Source organism: Pagrus pagrus (genome assembly GCF_965226575.1).
Source record: "Pagrus pagrus genome assembly, chromosome: 19".
NCBI classification, from domain to species: Eukaryota; Metazoa; Chordata; class Actinopteri; order Spariformes; family Sparidae; genus Pagrus; species Pagrus pagrus.
The window spans coordinates 460,287-480,494 of NC_140203.1; the positions used below are offsets into that span (position 1 = coordinate 460,287).

General features: G+C 47.4%; 1 protein-coding gene across 1 annotated transcript; it reads left to right on the plus strand.

Annotated features, from left to right (window-relative positions):
* The first annotated feature begins 1,741 nt into the window (after nt 1–1,741).
* On the plus strand, nt 1,742–15,163 carry lmbrd2b (LMBR1 domain containing 2b). The gene is made up of 18 exons (XM_084339711.1): nt 1,742–2,161; nt 4,849–5,055; nt 5,145–5,257; nt 6,397–6,495; nt 6,688–6,855; nt 7,252–7,462; nt 7,584–7,658; nt 7,739–7,852; nt 8,055–8,238; nt 8,682–8,863; nt 9,028–9,161; nt 9,383–9,488; nt 9,568–9,665; nt 9,800–9,903; nt 9,995–10,041; nt 11,159–11,273; nt 11,362–11,488; nt 11,767–15,163. Exons 2-18 carry the CDS (start codon nt 4,882–4,884, stop codon nt 11,828–11,830), a joined length of 2,115 nt encoding a protein of 704 aa, XP_084195837.1. The 5' UTR covers nt 1,742–2,161; nt 4,849–4,881; the 3' UTR covers nt 11,831–15,163.
* Nucleotides 15,164–20,208: the final 5,045 nt, after the last annotated feature.

The window sequence follows — 20,208 nt, forward strand, 5'->3', positions numbered from 1 at the left end:
TGAAGCACCTGATAGTGTAGTACCTGACGGGTGGAGTAGCTGACGGGTGGAGCACCTGACGGGTGTGTGCTCAGCAGACTGAGCTGCTCGTCCTCCACCACAGAGACGATCTGTTCTGATGAAATCAGCTGACTCGTGTAAACAGCAGCTGATCTGGGACCAGTTCCATACCTGAGTTCACAGGACACTCTGTGACACTCGGACACAGGACGTACCACCAGTACAGTACAGCAGATAGCTGATAGACTACAGGTCTCTGTTGGTTTTGAACTACAGACCTTTGACCGTCATCCTGGACTCTGGGAAACTCGCACTATGGTACTCAGTAGAGCGCATACCTCCGCCAAGGCCCAGCAGTCCCCTTTTCATACTCGCTCATAGATACCAGCCACCTAAACGAGGACTGGTCTCGGCCCAGAATAGACCCACCTAACTTCTGGTGCTGATTCTCACTTTCTTTAACGTTGTGATAACGATGATGATGAAGGATGTTTGTGACATTTTGGTTGATTTCTCAGGAATCACACGTTGATGTAAATCAGGCTTGTTTATGAGTGAGGATGATTTGCTGCGTGTGAAGGGGACAGACGGGCCCTTCCCTTAACCCTCTGGTCAGTTTGCAGGCTGATGACCGGCTGACCCGACACATTCAGAGGGGTCACTGCAGGCTCAGATGTATTTTAGTCTACAGCCACAGAGATCTCTGTACCAGCAGCAGGACTTGAAGCTGACCTGAGACCTGCTGTGATGTGTTCAGGGTCCTTCTCTCTCTGAAGCTGTTGGAGAGGATCTTGATGTTTCTTCACTGCTGATGACCGTGCATCACCTGCATCAGTACATGAAGGCTGATGTCGGCCTGTGTTGACCTGCACAAAGTTAAGAAATGAGCTGCTGGGTTTTGTCAGCTGATTGTGTAAATATTTGTTCAGGGAGAAAACCTACTGAATGATGAGGTTCAAGAGGAGAGAGAGCAGTTTGTGATCAGTGCTACATGACTGTCCCTGAATGCACCGCCGACATGTGACCTGAATACAGACTGTTTCCTCATCGCTCTGATAAATGTGACAGCAGCAGTGAAACATTAATCTCAGGTCGATCACAGCTGCACTCTGTCATGTTCTGTACAGCAGCTGTCGCCTGGACGTCCTGAGCAGACGACTGCTGCTGACAAAGACATCGACCTCGTTTGGACAATCACAGAAATACTGAACTTTGAGACAGTCTGAGTTATATGAGGAGCACAACGTCCAATAAAAGTTCTGTAATAATAATAATAATAATAATAATAATAACAAAGAGGACAACTAATAACAAACTGTGTAATGATTCACTGTTCTACCTGTACAACGTTTACTCAAGTGTTTCCATTTCTGCTCCTTAAACTTCCACTTCACTACATGTTTGACTGGACTTTTTACTCCACTACATTTATTTGATAACTTTAGTTACTAGTTACTTCACAGATTACATGCTGCATCACAGTAAAAGCTGCACATTTTTAAATCACTTTATTTAACACTGATTCCGATAATGAAAATAGAAAATGTAGAAGATCAGAGCTGATAATCAGCTGACCAACAGTATACAGTATACAGTAAATACATACGTGTAATATATGTATGAGTTACATTTACTGGTACTTTTGATACTTATAATAATACATATTACATTTAATACCTTTATCATCAGATACTTAAAGACTTTAACTTAAGTGCTAATTATATAGGTGGCTTTCACTTTTACCAAAGTAATTATACTAAACATTTTGACTTCATATCTTTACTTCTGCCAGATGTGACTGTTGTCGCCGCTGTGAGGATCTGTAGTTCATGTTCCTCCCTGTGGGGGCGCTGTTACACCTGGTGGCGTCTGAACTGCACAGACCTTAAAGGAGAGGAAGCAGGACCAGACCACATACGGTACTGCGCATGCGCTGATGCTCGGTTTGCCTGACCCTGGGCAGTGTGGTCTGACGTCATCGTCGTCTCCTGGTAGAGAACCCGGATGTGAGTGATGCTGCTGAGTGTCGAGCAGGAAACTGATGGTTTTATGGGAAACACCGCGGATTATTGTCCCGCAGCCGCCCGGAGACAACACTGACCGTCTGACTGTCCTCTGGACCTGTCCTCTGGAGACTGTTCAGACCAACACATTTATTACGGTAAGAGGACGCACGTCACTGACGTTTGTGCTGTTGTCCTGCTAGCTAACATTAGCTGCTGTCATGTTAACGTAGCGCAGCTAGCTGACGGCGGGGCTGCTCTGTCCGTCTGTGAGCGGAGACAGACGTGTTGAAGTATTGCTTTAATGTCCTGATGTCTGTCTGTGACAAGCTGCTGAGCCGTTTGACAGCTTGTTCCGCTGGTTGTCTTATTTCCGTGGACACGTTCAACAACACAGACCAGCTGTTCGTGTTCAGTCAGGTCACACATGACAGCACATGACCAGTAATGACATTATAACAGGGAGTGGTGATCAGAGCAGCCTCCTCCCGCAGCCTGCAGCCTCCTCCCGCAGCCTGCAGCCTCCTCCCGCAGCCATCAGCCTCCTCCCGCAGCCATCAGCCTCCTCCCGCAGTCTGCAGCCTCCTCCCGCAGCCTGCAGCCTCCTCCCGCAGTCTGCAGCCTCCTCCCGCAGCCATCAGCCTCCTCCCGCAGCCATCAGCCTCCTCCCGCAGTCTGCAGCCTCCTCCCGCAGCCTGCAGCCTCCTCCCGCAGCCATCAGCCTCCTCCCGCAGCCTGCAGCCTCCTCCCGCAGCCTGCAGCCTCCTCCCGCAGCCATCAGCCTCCTCCCGCAGCCTGCAGCCTCCTCCCGCAGCCATCAGCCTCCTCCCGCAGTCTGCAGCCTCCTCCCGCAGCCATCAGCCTCCTCCCGCAGCCTGCAGCCTCCTCCCGCAGCCTGTCTCTCACGTGTGACCGCATTAAGCTGTATTTAAGGGTCACCCAGCCTGTCGCATTACTTCTACGGTGGCTCTGGAGGGATGCCCCAGAGTTTTGACAAAGTAACCCTGGTGATGTCATCATGATGTCATCAGGGTTATCTCACCTGATGAGAAAGGTCCAACCGTGGCATTGGCTGTGTCTCAATTCAGGGGCTGCATCCTTCAAGGACGCGGCCTTTGCGGCCCACGAAGGCCGGATCCTTGGAGAGACCTTCAAAGGCCTCGTCCACCGTTGTTAAATGGGACGGTCTAGCCTTCGGAGCATTTCCTGGTTGCGTCACCAGATGTTCCCGCCCCTTACCCTTACGTCACGATTTCTGCCGCGCAGGTCCGCGAAAGTGACGATCTACACCACTTGATGTCGCCATTTTCCTTCTGTCTTTCGTCTGTTTCGGGCGCGCAAAGGATCTTGGGATATGGGAGGCCACGAGGGATAGTAGCGGTGCGTCCTCCAAAAAGAGGGAAAGGAAGGCTATATTTGAAGGAGCCTTCCAATTGGGTCATCCTTCACGCAGTGTTGTGACGTAATTGGCCTTCAAATGCGCCCTTCGAAGGATGCAGCCCCTGAACTGGGACACAGCCACAATGTCTGGGGACCTGAGGTCTTCCAGCCAATAGGAAGAGAGCAGGGTCCCCCGACATGAGGTGTGTTTTTATTTTAACATATATCATAATGCTAATGTTGATCTGCTCAACACTTCATCGAGCCTGTTGGGAGGAGCTAACATGTTAGCCTGTTGGGAGGAGCTAACATGTTAGCCTGTTGGGAGGAGCTAGCATGTTAGCCTGTTGGGAGGAGCTAACATGTTAGCCTGTTGGGAGGAGCTAGCATGTTAGCCTGTTGGGAGGAGCTAACATGTTAGCCTGTTGGGAGGAGCTAGCATGTTAGCCTGTTGGGAGGAGCTAACATGTTAGCCTGTTGGGAGGAGCTAACATAGCTGTTGGCTTTATAAATGTAGTTGATGTGAGACTTGTTGGGGTCTGAACCAGACAAACAAACAGATCTGTGGGTCAGAACGTCTCTGCAGCGCTACAGAACTTCATCATAAACATGTTTGTCTGATCTTTGCTCTGATTGGCTGCTGCCTGGAGACACAGAGCTCCCATCCCCCCTGTGGAATAAACACAAAGAGCCTTTCATGGTTTACAGGTCAGCCTGCTTCTGTTGGAGTCTTTAATCATTGAGTCAGATAAAGGTTCTGGTTGTTATGTAGAGCGGCAGTAAGTGGATGAAGAGTAGCACCATGTTTGTGTCTCATCATCATCATCATCATCATCACTGCAGTCACTGTGGTATTTTAATTAGTCATGTGCTCGTAGCTCTGAAGATATTTTTAGTTTTTCCAACATTTTTGATACACGTCACATCCAGTTACAGTGCAGCTCACCTGCAGTTCACCTGTAAAACTCAGTCAGAGGAATAAAAAGTGCATTGTACAGTTATAACATCTCTCCTGACTGGCTGTGAAAATGAACAAGAAGTCAGGTCAAAGTGCAGTTTTAGCCAAAATAAAAGTAATGAATTCTGACAGCATTGTCAGCTGCTAACGTGTGCAGGTGTTGAGGCCTGAAGGAGATTAACAGGCTGTTTTGCTCAGTGTTCATATAAAAACAGTAAAATAATCCTTTTCTTTACATTGTTGATGTTGTTTATATTTCAGTCTAAACTCAAAACTACTTTAAATGTCCTTTTACAGGAACACTTCATTTGTAGAAGAGTCTTTGCTTTAAAATCATTTAAACTGCAGTAAATAGTGACATCAGTGAATCACTGCGTCCCTACATGGTCTGCTTGTAGAGTGTCAGTGTGATTATGAACCGGACCAGGACTAACAGACAGCAGTGGATCATGTATGTACCCGGTTTGGACTAACTGAGCTGCAGCTGAAACGAGTTGTGTGTTGCAGGTTTCTGTCGGCTGTTGAGAGGAGTGCAGCGGGATGAGCGGGGCAGCTCTGGGTATCGAGATCGTGGTGGTCTTCTTCCTGGCTCTGTTCCTGCTGCACCGCTATGGAGACTTCAAGAAGCAGCAGCGTATGGTTCTGTTCGGCACGCTGCTGGCCTGGTATCTGTGTTTCCTCATCGTCTTTATTTTACCTCTGGATGTCAGCACGGTCAGTCCTGAGCGGAGACGTCAGCAGTTTGTCCCCCCAATGACTCTACGAACACCTGAACGCTCAGTGTGTTTATTCTCTCCTTACAGACCATCTACAAGCAGTGTAAGATAGACCACGAGGAGCCAGCCTCGGTGCCCACTGTCAGCCCCGTACCATCCAATCACACAACAGCAAACACAACCGTCACACCCTCTAAAAGGTCAGTATGCAACAAGTGTCTTGTGGCCGAGGCTGCGTCCACCTCACTTGATGTCTGACAGTATTTAACCATAGCTGCTTCTGTCTGAGCTGAGCTTTGGGCTTCAGAGGAATGTTTGGAGAGAACCGATGACACTGAAGCTTCTGTCGACAGGTTGTTTTAAAGTCCAGAGTGATTTAGTTTCCCTCTCTCTCCTCTGTCACTGCTGTCCTCTGTCACTGCTGTCCTCTGCCCTGCTCTGTCACTGCTGTCCTCTGTCACTGCTGTCCTCTGTCACTGCTGTCCTCTGTCACTGCTCTGCTCTGTCACTGCTGTCCTCTGTCACTGCTGTCCTCTGCCCTGCTCTGTCACTGCTCTCCTCTGTCACTGCTCTCCTCTGTCACTGCTCTGCTCTGTCACTGCTGTCCTCTGTCACTGCTGTCCTCTGTCACTGCTGTCCTCTGTCACTGCTGTCCTCTGCCCTGCTCTGTCACTGCTCTGCTCTGTCACTGCTCTGCTCTGTCACTGCTGTCCTCTGTCACTGCTGTCCTCTGTCACTGCTCTGCTCTGTCACTGCTCTGCTCTGTCACTGCTGTCCTCTGTCACGGCTCTGCTCTGTCACTGCTGTCCTCTGTCACTGCTCTCCTCTGTCACTGCTCTCCTCTGTCACTGTTCTGCTCTGTCACTGCTGTCCTCTGTCACTGCTCTCCTCTGTCACTGCTGTCCTCTGCCCTGCTCTGTCACTGCTGTCCTCTGTCACTGCTCTGCTCTGTCACTGCTGTCCTCTGTCACTGCTCTCCTCTGTCACTGCTGTCCTCTGCCCTGCTCTGTCACTGCTGTCCTCTGTCACTGCTCTGCTCTGTCACTGCTCTCCTCTGTCACTGCTCTCCTCTGTCACTGCTCTCCTCTGTCACTGCTCTGCTCTGTCACTGCTGTCCTCTGTCACTGCTCTCCTCTGTCACTGCTGTCCTCTGCCCTGCTCTGTCACTGCTGTCCTCTGTCACTGCTCTGCTCTGTCACTGCTGTCCTCTGTCACTGCTCTCCTCTGTCACTGCTGTCCTCTGTCACTGCTGTCCTCTGCCCTGCTCTGTCACTGCTCTGCTCTGTCACTGCTGTCCTCTGTCACTGCTCTCCTCTGTCACTGCTGTCCTCTATAACAGTGTCCTGAAGCCCTGCTACAAGCCGTGGAGCTACATCCCTGATGGCATCATGCCCGTGTTCTGGAGGGTGGTGTACTGGACCTCCCAGTGTCTCACCTGGTCTGTATCCATCTGATCATGTGGTCTGTTGTAAAATCACTACGATGCTGATGCTATTTAAAGATGTAATCTGTGAGATATATCTGAGCTAACATGGTGAACAGAGTGTGAAGAAACAACAGTGATGTTCTGCTGATGTTAGCTGACGTTAGCGGACGTTAGCATGCTAACTTGTGTGCCTTGTGTTCTCAGGCTGCTGCTGCCCTTCATGCAGTCGTACGCTCGCTCTGGAGGTTTCTCCATCACCGGGAAGATTAAAACCGCTCTGATAGAGAATGCTATTTATTACGGGACCTACCTGCTCATCTTCGGCTCTCTGCTCATATACGTGGCCGTTCATCCGGAGTGGCACCTGTCCTGGTGAGTGGACCGGATCAGACATCCGCTGGTTCCCTGAGAGGACTGATCACACTGAAGTCGTCTCATAACTTAATACTTTCATTATAAGTTCAGTAAATGCAGCTTGTTGTGCGCACTTAGTCTACAATAGAATTATATAAAGGATTTATCTGATATTTTGGATAATATCCATCGAGGAGTTCAGTGTGAATCTCATGTTACGATCTCTTTACAAAGATTTGAGGGAATAAAGTCATCAACCCTGAACCACAGCTGCTGGTTTCATCTGTAACAAACTGCGTTTTATAAGGTGATCATCTGCTGCTGTTTGTACGTTTGTTACTAACTAAAGTTGACACAAATGTAATATTTGTAAGTCTCAGTAAATGGAAGTGAAGTGGTCGCTGTGTGCTTCAGGTACGAGCTGCAGACCATCGGGATCACGGCGGCGAACACCTGGGGTCTGTTCCTGCTGGTGCTGCTGCTCGGTTATGGTCTGGTGGAAATCCCTCGGTCCTACTGGAACGCTTCACGACACGGACATTTACTCATCAAGACCTACTTCAAGGCGTCCAAGCTGATGACGGAGAAGGCGGATGCAGAGGAGAACCTGGAGGACGTGATGGAGGTGAGCGTCAGACAGAGACGTTACTGTAACAGTAACTGTAACAGTAACTGTAACTGTAACTAACTGTAACTGCAGCAGAGCTCATTTCAGTGTTCTTACTGTGAAGTCTGGTTTGTTGCAGGAGGTGAGAAAAGTCAGTGAGTCCATCAAGTACAATCATCCGCTGAGGAAGTACATCGACACAATCCTCAGAAAGGTAAGTGACTGTAAGAGCAACAAGCAGCAGGAGGTGTTCTGACCCACAGATCAGAGTTATTGATGGACTTGTCCCCTCAGTGTCCCGTGGACTACCAGGAGAAGATGGGCAGGAACATGGATGACTACGAGGACTTTGATGACAAACAGAACACATACCCCAGTGAGAAGAGCCTGGTGAAGCTCCACAAACAGGTGACAACATGATGTCAGAGCTCAGCTGAATTTTTAATTAATTTTTTTATTTTATTAACTGACGATTTGATTTGTTTGTGAAGTCAGATGTTCTGTTATATATATATATATGTACATACACATATATACATGTGGCTGAAACAGGAGATGAATTCGTCGTAGCTCAGACAAGATAAGATAAACACCTGTTTTCATGTGTCAGGTGATCTATGCGGTCCAGAGACACAACCGGACTCGTGTCCAGTGGCAGATCCTGCTGCAGCAGGCCATTCACCTGGAGGACGTCGCCAAGAACGAGACCAGCTTGACCCACCAGTTCGTCCACAGCTTCCCGTCGTCTGAGCCGACCGGCTGGTTCTGCAGATACGTGTACACACCGACTGCAGGTGGGTCTGAGTGCATGTGCCCCTGTCAGGAGTTCTGTACCTTTCAATCAGAACCACAGTCAGTTCTGATGACTCTATGTGAAGACAGACATCAGAGCTCAAACTACTGATCAATAAGTCGTCAACTGTTAAATTCATCACCAACTTATCTGATCAGTGTTTTGTTGTTTCAGGAACATCTTTTGGTTTCAGCTTCTTAAATGTGAGGATTTGTTTCCTTCTCAGTCGTTTGTTTCAGTGAATGAAGAAACTTTGTGTCTCAGACAAAAGAAGAAAATTGAAGACGTCACTTTAAGAATTTCTCTGATATTTTACAAACTAAACGATCGATCCAGTTTCAGTTTCATCATTTTAAACAGTGACCTGATATGTCCAGTGTCCTGAAGCTCTGCCTCGATACCTTTGAGCCTTGCATCATGTCCTGACTGTGTGTGTTCGTACAGAGTGGTACTGGGAGTGTCTCCTGAAGCGCTGGTTCTATCGGCTGCTGTCGGTGGTTCTGACCCTGTTCAGCGTGGCCGTGGTCTGGTCCGAGTGCACCTTCTTCAGCACCCGGCCCGTCCTCTCCCTGTTCGCTGTCTTCATTCAGCTGGCTGAGAGAGACTACAACTACCTGTACATCGAGGTGACACAGTTACATTACAGTTACATTACAGTTACAGTACAGTTACATTACAGTTACATTACAGTTACAGTACAGTTACAGTACAGTACTGTACTCTGAGCATGTGAGATTTGCGTCCCTCCCAGTGGATCTGACTGGTTTGTGGTGACTCTTGTCTCCACCAGATGGCGTGCTTCATCACCATCTTCTTCCTGTGCACCTGTGTTTACTCCACCGTGTTCCGTATTCGGGTCTTCAACTATTACTACCTGGCCTCCCACCACCAGACCGACGCCTACAGCCTCCAGTTCAGCGGCATGTAAGTGGCCTGGGAGAGTCTCCTCCCCCACGTTGAAGCAGCTTTGTGGTTAGTTTGGACCTTCACACACGTCCACAGGAGAGACTGAGCTCAGGATCCAATAAATCAATATTGGATGGTTCTGATATTTTAAACAGCTGATCGGTGAGGAGCTGATGATGATCTGACACCTCCAGAGTTAAAGCTGGAGCATGTGACGACTGTGACCTTTGACCCTGCAGGTTGTTCTGCCGCTTGACGCCTCCTCTGTGTCTGAACTTCCTGGGTCTGATCCACATGGACTCTGCCATCTCGCACCAGCAGAAGGAGCAGACGGCCTACACCTCGGTGAGTCCAGGCGGTCCAGACTGTCTGTGTGTGGCTCAGCGACGGTACCAGCCGTGTCTGACCTGCTTCTCTCTCACAGATCATGGGATCCATGCGTGTTCTCTCTTTTATTGCTAATGGCTTCTACATCTACTACCCCATGCTGATCGTCATCCTCTGCATCGCCACCTACTTCAGGTGAGACGAGTGGTGGTGTTGGACCAATCACAGCCCTGCATCCCTCTCAGACTCTGAGTGTTTGATGGAGACGTGCTGGTGATCCACAGTGACGGTGCAGATGCTGATGTGGTTGTGATAAACTCTCTCCTCAGTTTGGGAACTCGCTGCCTGAACCTTCTGGGCTTCCAGCAGTTTGTGGGCGACAGTGAAATGACCTCCGACCTGATCGACGAGGGCAAGGAGCTGATCCGACGAGGTGATAAGACGTTAAACAGGACAGGACGGCAGCGTGCGGCCCGTTAGACCGTGACAGTTTCCATTCATCAATCCATTTGTGTTTGTTACAGAGAAAAGAAAGCGGCAAAGGATTGAAGATGGAGAGAACAGACGGAGAGTGAGTGAACACCAAGACATCCGGTCCTCGATGAAATGTAGAGTCACTCAGAGAGAACGGTTACTTTAATAAGTCAGAAGGTTTTATCTGACAAAGATCATTCAGATCTTCAGTTGAACTGTTTAGAGAAAGTTAAGATGAAGATAAAGTTCATGACAGAGATCATCGCTGAGCTCCACCTGCTCTGTAGCTACAGTCTCCACAGGGGGGCGCCACCGAGTCAGAGCTCTGAACACACGTCCATAAATCCACAGCAGAACTCTTTCTGCACTATCAAAGTAATCTATTACATCCATGAGTACACTGCAGCTCATTTAAATGAGTCTGTCTGACTGTGTGTGTGTGTGTGTCTGTGCGTGTGTGTGTGTGTGTGTGTGTGTGTGTGTGTGTGTCTGTCTGTCTGTGTGTGTGTGTGTGTGTGTGTGTCTGTGTGTGTGTGTGTGTCTGTGTGTGTGTCTGTGTGTGTGTGTGTCTGTGTGTGTGTGTGTGTCTGTGTGTGTGTGTGTGTGTGTCTGTCTGTGTGCGTGTGTGTGTGTGTGTCTGTGTCTGTGTCTGTGTGTGTGTGTGTGTCTGTGTGTGTGTGTGTGTGTGTGTGTGTGTGTGTGTGTGTGTGTCTGTGTGTGTGTCTGTGCGTGTGTGTCTGTGTCTGTGTGTGTGTGTGTGTGTGTCTGTGTGTGTGTCTGTGCGTGTGTGTCTGTGTGTGTGTGTGTGTGTGTCTGTGTGTGTGTGTCTGTGTGTGTGTGTGTGTGTGTCTGTGTGTGTGTGTGTCTGTGTGTGTGTGTGTGTCTGTGTGTGTGTGTGTGTGTGTGTCTGTCTGTGTCTGTGTGCGTGTGTGTGTCTGTGTCTGTGTGTGTGTGTGTGTGTCTGTGTGTGTGTGCGTGTGTGTGTGTGTCTGTGTGTGTGTGTGTCTGTGTGTGTGTGTGTGTCTGTGTGTGTGTGTCTGTGTGTGTCTGTGTCTGTGTGTGTGTGTGTGTGTGTGTGTCTGTCTGTGTCTGTGTGCGTGTGCGTGTGTGTGTGTGTGTCTGTGTGTGTGTGTGTGTGTGTCTGTGTGTGTGTGTGTGTCTGTGTGTGTGTGTGTGTGTGTGTCTGTCTGTCTGTCTGTGTCTGTGTGTTGCAGGAGTGGAAGGAGCGTTATGGAAACCAGAGGGAGGACTACACGGCGAGGAACAGGAGCAGCCATGAAATGAAGGAGACCAGTTACTCGGACACTGTGACGTCCAGCACCAACAGACGTGGGTCCACCGGCGGCGCCGCTCACTTCTCTGAAACGTGGTTTGTAGAAGAGAAATAAATCTGGACCGTTGTTTGTTTGTCCAACAGAAGCCAAATATTCTCGCTCTGGGAGTCGGCCGGAGAGGGACTGCATCGAGCTGCTGCAGGACGCCGAACCTTTAGACTTCAACGCTGACTCTCTGACGGACGACCCTCTGGACTCTGAGTCCGGCAGGTAAACACGACTTCCTGTTTGTGTTCTTATGGTTGTAAAATGTATCTGAGCCTGCAGTCGGCCCGGGTGGATCAGAACCCTGTTCCACCACCTGTTAGTCCAGTGACAGCGGTGAACTTCCCGCTCGTCTCTGTCTGATCCCAACCATCGTCTTCAGAAGACTGAACGTGACGCCATCGTTGACGCATGTTGTCGTCTCCTGTGTGTTTATCTCAGTGAAGTTTCCTCTTCTTGTGTGTGTTGTGAGTTTCAGTTGTGTATTCTGTGTCCTCTTGCAGACACGCAGGAGGACGGTATCTGTCCATGTCGTCGTCTCGAAGCCGAATCTTCGACGACGTCTGACGGGGAGCCTAAACTGGAACACACATGAACGTCACTGTCTGCAGGAAGTGAATGTACCACATGACCTCCATCTCACAGCTCATTGGCTGTCCCCTCATCTCCCAGGATGCATGGTAATAAAAACAAACAGGTCAAACATGTTTCTCCATAAACACGCTCGGCTGCAGCTGACTGGAGGCTCTGTTGAAGGAATATTAATGTTACATGAAGCGTCTGATGTGAATGAAGACGCTCACAGATATCAGACCCAGACTCCCTCCTGTCTGTCTGAGCTGCATGTCATGACGGCAGGAGCGTCCCTCTAACTGTCTGAGCATGCTCAGTGTGTCTGCAGCATGTCCACACGTCACATCACTGTAACGACGGTTCAATGAAGGTTCATGAAGGTTATTTATATTTTTTATTCTTCGTCTTGAATGTTCATGTTGTGGATTTATTTATCTGTTCGTCATCTACAGCTGCACATTCAGTCGTTCATGGACGAGTTGACCAAAAGAAAATTAATCACCGAGTTTTTGGACAAAATTAATCTGAAGACGTCACAAGACTGTTAATCCTGAACGTAATCCACGGATTGATCATCTGAATGTTTAATAACTGATTAATTCTGATCATGTAATAAAGTCTGATTTTCATTAGCGGTGAGAGACGCAGGTCTCACATGGAAACAATCTGAACTGAATCACGACTGGATACTTGATGTGGAAATAAAAAAGTCCTCTGAATTTAAAACAAGTTTTTTTCTTTGAAAACCTTCTGAATTTATTTAAGTTCGTGTCGGTGACAAACTTTCAGTTTGTTTGTTGTTTTGGATTCAGACTCAGAAAAGACGTTTGGTCCTCGGGGTTGACGCTGACGATCACTTCTTCATTACATCCTGTTAGACGTTTGTATACATCTTGTTAAACTTATTGAGTTGTTGAATGACGCTTTGACCGTGGACATTTGGTCCAAATTTTAGGAGATTCCCTCGAGACGCTCTGGAGACATGTACGTACACCTGTACGTACAGGTGTACGTACATGTGTACGTACACCTGCACGTACACCTGTACGTTAAGCGATGGTACTTTTTTAAGTTGTTGGATCAGAATTTGACCAACTGGATTTAAACAACTTGAATATTTTCTAAATGTAGTTTTTGAAAGTCAAACCACATCCTGAGGGTTCAGACGGATGATTCATGTTTCTGATGTTTCCATATGAAGTATTGAGCCGTGATTAATTTAATTTAACACTTTAAATACGGTGTCACTTTACTTCCTTTGTGTTTGTTCACACATCATGTGGTCGTTGTGCTCTTGAGCCATCTGAAGCTGTTGCTTTCCTCCATGTTGTGCCATAAATGTGTCACCCTGAAGTGAAAGTGGCGGATGTTTCCTTTACTCCATCTGTAAATACAGAGAAGTCGCCTCAGCTCGCTCAGTATAACGTCACAGCTCATCATTTCTCCAAAGCTGCAGAGTTTAGTCATCTGAACCTCCCTGATCAACAGGTTCTGTCTCTCCGGGTTCATCTGAACAGAACAGAACAGTTTGTGATGCAGGAAGTTTATACATTCAAACGGTTTCTTGATGCTAAACAGAAAAAAAAGAAATGATATTTTAAAAAAGAAACAGGGAAAGTAAACTTTACGATCACAGTAGATGAAATGATTATACATCGTCTGTCCTCTGTGTGATGGAGACGTGAAGTCAGAATGTTCTGTAGGTAACATGGAGGTCCAGTTTGGTTTAATGAGTATGTTACTTCCGTTATCACTTCAGAACCAGTGAGCAAACGACCAACATACTGAAAAAGGGAGCGAGTGTATTTTGGAGCGACGAACGATTGTTTTCAGGACAACAGGCTTTTGGATCAACGGGACATTTTTTGGACCGTCGGGACCGTCCAGTGGGCCGTCGGAACAATGACGTGGAACCAGCTACGCTACCTGTGTTCACCTGTACACATCTTCTTCTTTCCTATGATGCACGTCTCGCTTTCTCTCACTTCCTCTTAAAGTCCCCATGAAGTCAACATCGCGCCTCGTGTTCAGGATCTGAAAGGTGTTTTGTGAATATTCTTAATTATATTTTTTGTAACTTCCTGGAAAATCATTAAAAATGTTGATGACTCATCCTGCACGCCGGGGCGTATATTAATTATTTGTCAAATCAACGCTTTCTTAGTTGATGACGTGGTCAGGATGTAGAAAAAGCTCTGGACGCTCCCCAGTTGTCCTGGAGCCAGATCGGGCGAGAACATCGTCTCAGTTCTGTATCCCTTCGTTAAACGGGTCTCCATCTTCTCGCAGGCTGTGATGTTCTGTCCCGGTCCAGCCGTGTTCACTGGGAGCTGACGGTGCGTCGGCGACTCTGTGGCTAGGGAGTAACGTACGCTGCTCGCTTTGGGCTGCTGCGTGTTTTACAGGAAACGCGTCATCATGTGGTCTAAACGCAGAATAAAACGATGGCATCAGATGTTTGTGCGTGTTCAGATACATGAAACCAAAACATGGTGCCGTTTCTACAGTGCGTCATATGACGCTCAGATTTCATGTTTACGTTCATGTGCGGAGGCGGAGGGATGATGGAGGATTACATGTAGGTGAGATTGCTGCCAAGCCAGAGACCAGTGTTTGAGACTGTGTTTCAACATCTGTAAGCGTGAAACCACTGGATATTTTTTTAACGAGACGTTGGGACATTTTCTAATGTTCTTAAACTGAAAATTCATCTTAAAGGATAAAAAGTTACAACACATCAGTTACACGGAGAGGTAATCATCTGAATACACTGACAGGCTGCAACGTCTCGTCACTTCAGACCAGCAGGACAACATGTTGATCGGGGAGGTTTCTCTGTGGCTCGGCAGGTTGATGTGTTAAAAACAGCGGTCTGGTCCTTTAATTATGTTTAGCATGTAGCGTTAGCTCTGGAGATGATGAGATCCTGCTGGCAGGTTCAGCTGAGCTTCATTGAATATCATCAGGAGAACCCGACCTGCGTCCAGTGACTGTTGGCCTCACCTGTCCGTCACGTCTGTGTACATATGTATGATATATATTTTGTATTTTATGGCGCGTTAACGACGGTGACAGTGACTTTGTATTTCCTGCTGCCTGGTAACTCTCTCACTGTCGAGTGTCCGTCACACTGCTGATTATTCTGCTGATGAAGTTTCTGGTTTTCTGTTCTGAATATCTGAATATTTATTGTCCGTCATGATCGCAGCACTTTCCTGTCAGACGGAGAGAAGATAGAAGTAGTCGATCCGTCTCATTTACAGTCGTGAAGAGATGATGTATGTTTTACTCTGCTGCCGTGTTGTGTCAATAAAAACCATACAAACACTTTGTGTCTCTAGTTTTTTACTCTTTCAGGAACAAATAACCTTTAGAGACGTGATGTGTTAGTGATCTTAACTAATATCTGCTGTATCGATCAGAACGCAGACGATGCTTCTGTTGAATGTACGTGTTGTTTCTGGATTACAAGAAATATGACACACGACAGACTGTCAGTGAACGTCACATCAAACACAGTGTCGGCATCATAATTTTGTATACATAATTTGTCTGGGTGGACCTGCAGTCATCGGTGTGGAGGATGTCTGAGTAGGAGCCACGAACAAGCGCCCTCAGACTGCTCTCCTCGACTCCTGCAGCCGTCTGCTGGTTAACACTTGTTACCATGTTCCTCCACACTGTCTGTTAGTTCAATGAACCGCACAGAAACACAGATTATGTGTCTGACAGCTGACAACAGCACAAACACAATGCAGGTGAAGCAGCAGGCGGCTCGCAGCTGCCTGTCACTCACACTCGACAGAAACCAGCTGTCAACATGTTGACATCTGCTGTCAAGTTGGACATTTTAACATGGACTCTTACGGGTTCGGGAGCCTCAGTCGGCCATTAGAGGAGCTGCTGTTTTTGGTACTTCTGCATTGGCTTCAGTTAGAAGTGTGGCGCTTGCTCGGGACAGAGGAGGAGGATGAGCTGCAGATGATGATGCTGATGAACTGTTGTCTGTTTGAGAGATATGAACTCAACCATGAGAGGAGCAGGGCCGACAGGACAGGAGCTGTGTGGTCTCAGTGAGGACGAGGATGATGTGAGGTGAGCAGAGTCGGAGGACAGGAGGCGTCTCCGGTGGCTCTGAGGAGGTGAGGTGGGCTGTGGGTCGACAGGTTTCAACACGATGTGGAATTTTTGTCTGATAAGAGATCGAACGATGAGCTGCAGCTGTGCCTCTGCAGGTGTCACGGTCCGATATGAAGCTCAGCCTGCCAACAGAACCACCTCCTGTGATCTTCCTGTGAAGCATCCGTTGATCAATGTGATGATAGTGTTTCATAGAAACTCAGCTTAGAGGGATGAACTGTCGGCCAGAGCGTCAACTTCATCTGTAATGGACAAAAAGTGTATTTAACAAGGTGAGAACGAGTGGATCAGTACTCTGATCCATCAGAACCATAAACAGTTAGCTTCAAGCAAGAGGCAAGCTCGTCTACAGGAGCTGGAGGCTGACGGACAGTTTGTGTCCTCAGGGCCCGTCTGTCAGATCCCGTCACCTGGATCAGAATGACTCACTGACTTTGTCGGACCATTTCAAAACATTAGCTGGTTGCATCACTCTGACATCTCTCCATTAATGTTTATGTGTAATGTTAAAGTACTTCTCCTTCTTCTTCTCTCCCTTTTTGATTTTTTGGATTGTTTTGTGATCCACGACTCGATTTGACTTTTGATTTTCAAATCAAATCAAATCAAATTTTATTTGTATAGCCCAAATTCACAAATCACAGTTTGCCTCAGAGGGCTTTACAATCTGTACAGAGACGACACCCTCTGTCCTTCGACCCTCGATTCGAGTGAGGAAAAACTTGCCCCAAAAAAAAAAAAGCCCTTTTAACGGGGAAAAAAAATGTGGAAGAAACCTCAGGGAGAGCCACAGAGGAGGGATCCCTCTCCCAGGACGGACAGACGTGCAATAGATGTCGCATGTACAGAGCAGATCAACGAGATCACAATGTAAAGTCATTATTAAGTTTGATCTTCGACCTGCCGAGCCCCCAGAATCTCTGGTATGGCTCTGAAACAAACTGCCGTCCCTGCGAAGCCAGTAATCCCAGTCTGCAGCATATTTTAACTGGCTGGAAATCAGCTTTTGACGCAGGGCCCTGTGGTCCTTCATGCAACAGTAATAGGGAGTTCTGGGTTAAATTCGGCTATCAATAATAATTCATGATGATCAGGGATAATTATTAATTATGATAAATAAACATAAGATCACCTCGGAAGAAGGGAAGAGAGCCAATTCACCAAATCAGTCTCAGAAAAGGTACTAAACAGTTTGTAACTCTGATAAATAATTAACTTAATAACTACAACCAAGATTACCACAACAGCTGTAATGGTCGAAGGATTTTGGAGTCCTTGTGGTGTGATGTGATGCCACGTTAGAGCAGACGGTTAGTTGCATGTAAAGACTCTGAGTCTGTGTGAAGCATCATTCAACTACCGTCAAATTAACCGTGTAGCAAAGCAAACTACCAATAACCTGACCTGAGATCACAATGACACCATGACGGTGAACTAACAAATAGATTGAACACATGTACATCACATCAACCAGAGTTAAACAGTCCTGTGCTTAGCCGTGCTATGCTATGCTGTGTGCTATCTAGGCCCAGTTCAACGTTACCAGTCTTTGAAGAAAACGTGCTGGTGGTTCCTTGGCTGATGAGCCACGCAGGAGAAGGTTGTGATTCTGATCTTGAAAAGTGCTGTTCTTGCTGTGCAAAGTCTGATAAAAGACAGCAGGTGGAGGAAACTGGTCGCTCCTTACCTTTGCAGTGATAGCAGCTCGGTGCTAACTGGCTTGGTGCTCCTCAGATTGTGGAGTTAGCTGGCAAGCTTTGTGTTGCAGCTGCTGGTGCTAACTGATCTGGAATACCAGCAGGACCTTGTGTCGCTGCAGTGAGGAGAAGTTCTTTGGGCCTGCTGGACATGCAGCTGGTAGCTCTCAGCAGCTGTTCGGCCCAGAAGAGTCCAGGAGAAGAGAACTTGAGGGCAGGCAGCCCCGTGAGGAGAGAGGTGGAGAAGAGAGAGAACAAAGGAAGCAGCTGGAGTTTTGACCTGATCAGAGGGGGGTCTGTCATCCTGACCAATAGTAGCTCAAAGCTGATTTTGTGTGAAGGGGGAATTCTGGGAAAGTGAGTTCAGTTCAGAGTCCGTTTTAAAAATCCACAAAGAACGGCTTCATCTGTTGGTCCCAACAGCCCGTATAGATGGCGCTGGTGCTGCAAAAGATGGCAGAGGTTTTAGAGGAACGCAGACTCTAAGCATCCTGGATCTCACCTGCTCAGGTAAGCCCGTCAGTGACATCAACAGTATTTCCAGTGACTTCCCCCTTCTGTCATAGTGACAGTCTGTGGTTTCCAGTACAGAGCAATTACATTGTAAAGTTCAGGGAAGTCAGCTTTTTTCTCGAAACTTCAAATCCCCCATAAACTGCTGAGCTTCACCTGTCAGGACACACCTGGAGGAACTCATCATTTGTGTGTCTGTGTGTCTGTTGTTGGGACCTCATCCACATATTGCAAACAGTAGAGAGGCCTGTAAGGAACAGAGGTGTACTATAAGGTACTGACACACATCTGTTGTCCAGAGGACTGACATGAAGCACTCAGTCTGTGTTTTCTGACCTGAAGAGAGGAGCGACGCACTGCATCATAACTGTTTGCTGTCATGTCTCTTCAGGCCAGCAGGGGGCAGAAGCTGGGCAGTCATGGTTTTGACCCGGGTGCTTCTGCAGCTGAAGGTGGGCTGAATGAAGAGGAGGAGACTCGGGGAGCAGAGAAGACCTCCAAGGAACTCAATCTGTTGATGTTTATCATCTTAAAAAATGCACTGAATGGCCCGGTCCTGTCTCTAACCATCTCATACTGACATATGAACTTTAAGACTTTGCTTTTTCTTGTTGTCAGCAAGATTTCCTCCTCTGGTACATTGAATATGTACTTTCAAACAATATTTGTCTGAGCAGTGATGCATCAAAAATGTCTTTGTTAATATAACTGGAGCTCAGCGCTGCATCCAACACAGCTGACCATGACATGATGCAGGCGAAGATGCAGAACAACAGTCAGTCGTTTATTTTAACAGGCTGATCTATTGTAACGATGTGTTCACGGGTCTAAGTAAAAAATCAGACGGGTGCAGCTCGTCCTCACTGACACCAAGAAAGTGGGCCACGTTACACTCTTCAATCACTGCACTGACTGTCTGTGTCGAAGGATAAATGTTATAACTCGTCTATAAAGAACTAAATATATCTCTGATTTAATTCACACACGAAGCATCCGGGCGGCTCCGCTGATCAGGGATCAGGTTTACTAAGTGTTCTTGGCAGTAAAACCAGGTGAGGTGGGGCAGCTCTCAGTTTCTCTGCTCCTTCCTGAATACCTGACGTCTACTTTAACTGTCAGCTCATTTGAATCAGGTTAACCCTTTTTACTGTGGCTTTACAAACATTATACAGAAATATATATAACTACTTTTTGATCTGTAACTATTTGCTTGCTTTTGTTTTTATTAGCTTTTAAATGCAATTTTAATTTAGCTACTTTTCTGTGCTCTTTGAATTGCCTTGTGTCTGAACGGTGCTATAATAAAATCTATAATTGTATCTGCTTAAACAGCGCTGAGGTGAGATTCCTTCTTTAATCCTCTGCAGGTTTTCTAAAGTTCAAACCAAAGATTTGCAACAGCCTCAGCTGAAACCTGCAGTGTGTCGGACCTGTAAGTTCCCATCAGCGCCCGGTTGACCCGGTTGTACTGTGGCGCCAGGGTGTTTTGTTGTTTGTGTCTGTCTTCCCCCCTCCCTCACCTGCTGCTCTCCCTGTGTGTGTGTGTGTGTGTGTGTGTGTGTGTGTGTGTGTGTGTGTGTGTGTGTGTGTGTGTGTGTGTGTGTGTGTGTGTGTGTGTGTGTGTGTGTGTGTGTGTGTGTGTGTGTGTGTGTGAACGCTTCTGCAAAATAAATACCTTTAAACTGATTTCAGCCTCTGCAGTTTGGGCCCAAAGAAAGCCGAGCAGAGGAAAAGCAGTGAAGCTGCAGTTAAGCAGTAAGCGCCGATCTCATGGATCACATTGATCTCATGGATCACATTGATCTCATGGATCACATTGATCACATTGTAAAGGCAGCCACCGGCACCGACACCATCAGCCAGCTGAGTCCGGCTGCATCGGGCCGGTTCACGCTGCTGCAGGTCTCATCACTTTAGCCTCAGCTGCACAACTGCATCTCTGTGTTTCCATGTTCCTGCTGCTTTGTTTCACTGTGCAAACAATGACTGTATCTGTTTAAACAGCACTGAGGTGAGATTCCT